The 7091-nt window shown below is 57.7% G+C and overlaps 1 protein-coding gene across 1 annotated transcript; it reads right to left on the reverse strand.

Moving 5' to 3' along the window:
• Positions 1 to 2022: 2022 nt before the first annotated feature.
• Positions 2023 to 7035, reverse strand: LOC103881664 (TBC1 domain family member 3B-like). Its single transcript, XM_031661719.1, has 6 exons — positions 6434 to 7035; positions 5629 to 5723; positions 5200 to 5265; positions 4631 to 4730; positions 4109 to 4261; positions 2023 to 3131 (listed from the first exon to the last, which is right to left on the reverse strand). Exons 2-6 carry the CDS (start codon positions 5638 to 5640, stop codon positions 2662 to 2664), a joined length of 801 nt encoding a protein of 266 aa, XP_031517579.1. The 5' UTR covers positions 5641 to 5723; positions 6434 to 7035; the 3' UTR covers positions 2023 to 2661.
• Positions 7036 to 7091: the final 56 nt, after the last annotated feature.

Raw genomic sequence — 7091 nt, forward strand, 5'->3', positions numbered from 1 at the left:
GTGGCACTCTCATATGGCAATAATTATGACAGAGGCCGGCAAATGACCTGAGTGACCCGGAGTGACCTGAGCACTGACTCCCAAACACCCTCCGTAGGACGTCCTGCATCCCCCAGACCCTTTCCTGGGTCCTCCTGGGCCCTATCACCCCCTAGACCATCCAGACCTCAGGCCATCCCCTTCTCCGTTGCCAGAGCAGTCTCCATTCCCAAACCTGCTGGTCACCACCAACAGCAGCTGCTCCTCCTCCAGGCAGCTCAGCCTATGCTTGTCCATGCAGAGAACCTGGACGGCACCCAGGTGGACACAAGCCCTCAGCTCCCAGTAGACACTCTGGGCTTCCTCCCACACCTCCCCCCGCCAGGGATCCTGTGCTCATCTGTCTCTGCCAGTGCCCAACACAGGCGTAGCACAGAGGAAGTGAATGGACCGACTTGAACACATCATCCTCGATTCTCCTCCGCTCAAGCCCTGCAGCTAACCCATCGGCGAGTCCTGGAGGCTCTGCCTTCAAAATACTGTCTATCCCATGTCCAAATGTCTCTCACCACGTCCACTGCTACTTGCAATTGTGTGTGTGGAAATATTTCCACAAAATTGGAATGAGCAGGTCACAGCTGCACCTGGAAGGAATGGCCGGGGAAATGTGCCCTCACCTTGTTATTCTATCCGGGCCCACCCAGCTGAGGATAGGGGACCTGCCACCACTCTCCTGGCAGTTCCGGACTCCTGGGAACCAGCAGGGGAGGACCCAAGAGTGTTTTCAGTGACCTGGCTGACCTGGTCATCAGTCACTCCCACCTTGGCCTAGGCCTCTACATGGCACAGATCACAGCTCATTCCAACCTGGCATTACACTGGCCTGTGCCCTGTCCTCAGGGTCACATCTGTCTCCCAGAAGCCGTGCAACCCTGGAAAACCCATCAACCTAACAGTTAGGTCCCTTCTCTGTGCATTAACAGTGACATTAATGCCTGCTTTGCAGAGCGCTGGGAGGGTGGAGGGAGGTGTACGCTGGAGAGTTCCCCGAGGGCAAGGCCTGGCTCTGCATCACTCACTCTCAGATCCTCAGAGCCTGGAGCTGGCCCAGCAGGTGGCCACCATTCCCTAAGAGTTGGATTTGATCCGTCAGTGCTGAAGGCAGGGGATAGAGCTTCGACAGACACCCTGTGTCCTGTCTTCTTTATCTGCAGCTTACTCATCCTCTCCCCTTTCACATGCACCCTGCAGAGCAGGTGTTCACTGAGCTTCCACAAAATTCACTAGAGCAGCTGATGGATACTGGGGCCTGGATTCACTGTCAAAGTGTTTCTCAAAGGGTGCTCTCCAGAACACCATGGAAAACTCATTTGCTGTATAAGTTTGAAAACCCCTGCCCACAGGTCTCCCCTTGTGTACGAGCAATCAGCTGTACCATTCAGCCCAGGTGTGTGTTTGCTGGACCATCTGGAGGAAGCTGAGGAGACATGAGCTGAAGGCAGAGGGTGAGTCTGAAGTGGGATCTTGGGACAGGTATGAGAAGTTAGGCAAAAATGGGATAATTCTAGCCTTAATAACCTTAGATAATAGTTCACATTATTATTTAGTTAATTGGGTTGTACCCACGTTAAAGTTCTTATTTTTTTTTAAGAGGTAAAGTCTCACTCGGTTACCCAGGCTGGAGTGCGGTGGTGCAGTCATGGCTCACTGCTTTCTGGAACTCATGGGCTCCAGCAATCCTGCCTCAGCCTCCTGACTAGGTGGGACCATAGGCACCTGCCACCAGGCCTGGCTAATTTCTTTGACTTTTCTCTAGAGACAGGGTCCACTTGTGCTTCCCAGGCTGGTCCCAGACTTCTAGACTAAAGTGAACCTGAACGTCCTGCCTCGACCTCTGAAATTGCTGGGATTACAGGTGTGAGCCACCACACCCAACCTAAATTTCTTATGTGCCATGGTACTACAAAACGTCATTATTAGGGGCAGCTGGATGGAAGGTGTAGGAGGCCACTGTAGTGCCTTTTCAATCTTTTATAGCTAAAATAATTTCAACAGAAAACATTTATTTTAAAACATGAAGGGGGTTAATCGTCTATGAGTTGCAAATACAAAGGCAGGCACACGGTGTCGTCAGAATTCAGAAAGCTAGTCACACGGCTGGGGGTGCTGGGAGGGGCTGGGCATGGTTGGCTTTGTGATCTGGGGGTTGGTGTGTTCCATCTGTGAAGGTCTTTCGAGCTGCACACTTTCTTAATCAATTTTCATAAGTTTAACAAAAAATAAAATGAGGATGTGAAGCTGGTTTGGGTTGTTAAGTCTCGGGAAGTTATCCAGCCATGAGCCCTGTCCCAGATGCTTCTAGAAGCCTGGAGGGAACTGAGAACTTTCCAAGTAGAAGAGCAGGGGCAAGGCCCTGCGGTGGGAGCGCACTGCTACTCGTCCCTAGCTGCGAAGGGGGTGTCCTATGGAATCAGTGCTGGGTGCAGTGCAGGGCTGGAAGTCCACGTCCACACTGTGGCTCAGTGCAGTGAAAGCCAATCTCACCCCCTCCTCAGGGTGTTCCGCCTGCCAGCAGGTGGCCAGCTGGTCTTCCTGGGGTACGGTGCCATTGTAGAAATTGGGTGCAAGTCTCTTGTCTGCAGATGGGGTGCCCTGTTGCAGTGGGATGTCTCCCAACCTCCCTCAGTCCTGATGGGCCTGGGCAGGGTCTGGTGTCAGGGTTCCCATGGGCTTCCAGAGCTGGCCCTGTCCCACAGTCCCGGAGCTGTCCAGGATACATTCAGAAGGGACACGGACCCAGCAGCTCTGTTCGAAATCATAATGGGGGAACCAAGGGCCCCCTACATCCAGGTCCGTCGGGAGCCGGGGCATCGAGTTCCACTCCAGGAATCTCCAGGAACCCTGAGGTGTTCTCTGAGCCGGGGCTGGGCTGGGCACACCCTGAGTGTCCACAGGGTAGGTGTCTTCCCGGACAGTCACACCAGGACAGGATGTGGAAGAACAAGGTGCCCATGGTGGGTAAACTAACCAAATGGGCCGCTGGAACCGGGCTGGTGGGCCTGGAGGGGCCTGCCTGTCCCCCTTGCAGAGGGTCGTCCTGCCACTTGAAGCCAGCACAGGCCTAGGTGCTGAGGACCCTTGTTCGGGTTTGGCTGAAAGGAAAAGAGTCGTGGTTAGCGTCTCCACTGAGCCCATGCAGGCCTTTCCCGGCCAGGCCCCATCTGCCTGGGTCTCTGGAGTCCTCAGGGTCTCTGTGTGGCCCCGTGGTCTGACACTGAGGACACGCCTGTAGTCTGCTGATCCCAGGGGAGAGGTGTGTGCCACCTGGCATGGGGAAGCTGTTGGGGGATGGCAGGTGGCTCCTGGGACTGCCCCCAGGGTTTGGACTGGCTGGGGGCTTCCTATCACACACCCTCGTCCCAGGGCTACTGGGCCAGGGATACAGCCCCCAGTGAGAACTCAGGTGGGAAGGGACTTGGATGTCACCCAGCCCTTTGCCACCTCACATGGGGACCCATCTTCACAGTGGGTGATAGGACCCGGACATGGGTCACCCTCTGCCCTCCTGGGTTGCCCAGTCCATGCCAGGACTGACCATTCCCACATCTGCCTGAATTCTTGGCTCTGGCTCTCTCCTGGGGTCCTGCTTGTGCCCTCTCCCTGAATGCTCTGGGGTCAGGGACACCCGATTCCCTTGTCTCCCTGGCTCAAGCCTGGTTGTCCTGGCAACCTTGGAGGAGCGTACAGCAGTGAGGGGCCTCTGCTGCTCTCTGAGGCTGTGGGTGCTTGCATGGAGGGGCAGGGTCTCCCACAAATGGGTCTGGCTCATCTAGTGCCCTAGAGGGCCCTGTGAGGGGGAGACAGAGACACTTCGGAAAGTGGGAGGGGGCTTGTTGGAGGGTCATGAGCACATCGCCCTCCTGCGGGCACAACACATCCAGTACACACGCACTGAGCACCTGCCTTGAGGACCGGCGGGCCTCCTGTGCTTTCTTAGAGTCCAGGAGGAAGAGGAGGAAGAAAAGGTGAAGAGGAAGGCCCAGGTAGTAGGGCTGTGGGTCTCGGGCACTCCCCCACTATTGACTGCCCCAGAGGGTGACATGGGAGGGGACATGGCACTGGAGCCCACCTCGGGGTGGCAGGTCCCCTAGCTTCCTTGTTAGTTTCTTCATAGAGGCCCTGAGATGCTTGAGCACAGCGTCATCATCCAACTCCCAGGTATAGAAGAACTGGTTCCGAAAACGTGCCCACAGGCCACACCTGGATGTCTTCATGAGGCGCTCTAGGGACAGGATGGACATCAGACCAGGAGAGTTCCCTGGGAGGGGGCACAGCTGATACCCCATGACCACTTCAGTCTCCCACTGGGCGGTGCCAGAACCTTCTGTGGCCACCCCAGGGGTACAGATGTGCACGGGAGCCTGTGGCTGGGGGATGACCTGGGCAGGGAAGTGCTCAGGACACTCCTGACTTTCATCTGGGTCATGTGGGGGACGGGCTCGTTGTCACTGTGCCTTGCCCAGCCCACCTGACCAGACCTCCCTCTAGGCCAGAACAGAGAATCATAAGGACAGTGTGAGGAAGCTGCCCTCGGGTAAGTCAGCCTCTGACCCCAGGGCTCCCCACGCCCCACTGGGCACACGAGACTTACTCCTCTTAACTTTAAAGACAATGCTTGTCATCGGCATCAACACCTGTTCTCCTTCCAGCAAATACACGTCCCACAGGCGCAGGATGAGCCCAAGAGAGATCTGTGGGGATAGGAGGTGTGGGAGAATGTAGCCCTTCCAGGCTGGGACTGGTGGCTCGAGCTGAGCCCACTGGGGCTTCAGTCCCCAGAGTCAGTGATCTTCTCCATGAGGGTTTCCTGAGTCCTCCAGGATGCTGGGTCAGACAAGGTCTTGCAGCTCCTGATGGGGGGCACTCATTGGAGTGGTGGTGTGGCTCTTGGAGAGAGGGGCTTGCCCAGGGCTTGAGGCTTCCCTGAGCCCTCCCAAGTCGGGTCCTGGCCCAGTCTGCCTATAAGGCGGGGCCTGAGTCCCAGTTATTGCCCTGGGATGACCCCTCTTGGGCAGAGGGTTTTGTTTGGGTGTCCTGTGGGGACCCCCTGTGGGCAGAGCCTCCTGTGGGCTGTGGGTGAGCCAGACCCCCGGGCTGGGGAAGCAGGGCACTGCAGGGCAAGGAGGGTCCCTGAGCCAGGGTCTCCCTATGCCTTCTTACCCCGTCATTCAACATCTGGAGAAGCCAGCCTAACGAGGAACCCTGCGTGCAAAGGTCTTCCTTGTCCTGACGGGAGGAACAGAGGTGCTCAGGGCCCCCTGGGCTGCCCTAAAAACCTCCCTCTTCCAGGGCCCCTGAAGACCCTTCCCCTAGTGCAGAACACTGGGCGGTGTCCAGGGCTCCCCACAACACCGTCCCCTTCCCACACTCCGGTGGACACACTGCCCTTTGCCCTGCTCTGCGGGAGCTGGGCCCCCATCCCTGTGCCTCTGTCTCCTCCAGGGCAGGAAAGGAAACCAACTCCCAGCCCATGGAGATCCCGACGACCCAGGTCAGCCAGTGGCTGGGACTCAGCCAGTCACCAGCCCCACGGGATGCAGGGCCTCTGGAGAAGAGCCCAAGCTTGCTCACCAGACGCCAGAAACTCACCAGATGCCACATGGTGTTGAGTTGTGACGTGGGGACCACATGCTCCTGATGGTCTTGGAGCCCCTGGACTGTCCCGCCGTTTGGGCTGTGGAATCCTGAGAAGCCCCCAGCCCGTCAAGAAATCAGAGCCTTTCCCCAAGATGTGGAGCCATCAGCTGGAAGAGCTGGGCAGCTGGAGAGGCCCCCAAACCGCAAGGCCTCCCACCCTCCCATCTGGTGACCTCACCATGCAGCCTTTACCCTGGGGAGGTGGGGCAGGAACATCCCCTGGAGCCTGGCTGCAGGTTCCCCTGGAGGCCTCCTGGACCAGGGTGCAAAAAGGGCAAGCCTGACTTGAGGCCACCACATGGTGGCTAGAACAGGGTGGGTGCTGGGCTTCCTGGTCGTCTCCTGGAAGTGGGGTCAGGCCAGGGGACAAGGGATGGGGAGATGCTGCCACCTGGGCTTGGTCGGCCCATTCGTGGGCACCAAGGGCAGCAGGAGCCCAGGCAGCTGGAGGGCAGGAGGACTCTCAGGGAGGGGAGACTCAGCTACACAATCAGATCCAGAGGGCGTGGCAGCAGGACACAGAGGGTGGCCACGGGGAGGATGAGAAGCCCTCCGCTGATGGGGATGAAAGGCGTCTGACTTGGGCTGTGGGGGTCAGCCGCGGACTCCTGTGGGACCCTCAGCAGAGACATCCTAAAGACTCCCAAGGAGCTGGCTACACAAGGAAGGTGCCTTGGCTGAAAGCCGAGATCACCTGGCCAGGGTGGCCATCCCTGGGTCTGGCTGCATGAGGTCCCTTGGGCAGCTGTCCACCTACCCTGCAGGGAGTGCCTCTCACTGGCCAGCAGCTGCACCAGTGCCCAGAATGCATCCTCCTCAGGCAGATACAGGAGGAACAAGGCCGCGATGTCGCTCAGGTCCCTGCAGTAGCCCACCTCCTGCAAGAGCCAGAGTCACCGTGAAAGGACATCACCTGGGAGGACTGAGGTCACCTGGGAGGACTCATGTCATTGGAGAGGGGAGAGGTGACTGGGGAGGCTTCCTCTGAAGAAGAGGCTTCCTCAGGGTGCAAATTCATTTCATGACAAGACCCAAGTCCATCAGGCACTTCAGCACCTTGTCCAAACTGTCTCCTGATGGCACCATCCCGCTTGCGACGCTGCCAATCTCCTGGGCTTGGGTGAAGCCCCAGGAGGAGGGCGTCATTTCTGGTTCTGAGAAGTGGTGGTCAGGCCCAGGTGACACCAGGAGTCCTGGCCCCGACTCCTTTGTGTCTCAGCTTGACCCCTTGAGGCCACCCCTTTGCTTGGAGGTTTATGCCAGCAGTGAGCTGGAGTCCTACATCCTATATCCTGGTGGCTCACAAATACTAACTTTAAAAGAAGCTGCGATGACACCCCACCAGACACCCACTCCTGTGAACAGGGAAATACTGCCTGGGAACATCACTGCCGGGAATACTCACCGGGTTATAC

The sequence above is a fragment of the Papio anubis genome, unplaced genomic scaffold (genome assembly GCF_008728515.1).
Source record: "Papio anubis isolate 15944 unplaced genomic scaffold, Panubis1.0 scaffold233, whole genome shotgun sequence".
NCBI classification, from domain to species: domain Eukaryota; kingdom Metazoa; phylum Chordata; class Mammalia; order Primates; family Cercopithecidae; genus Papio; species Papio anubis.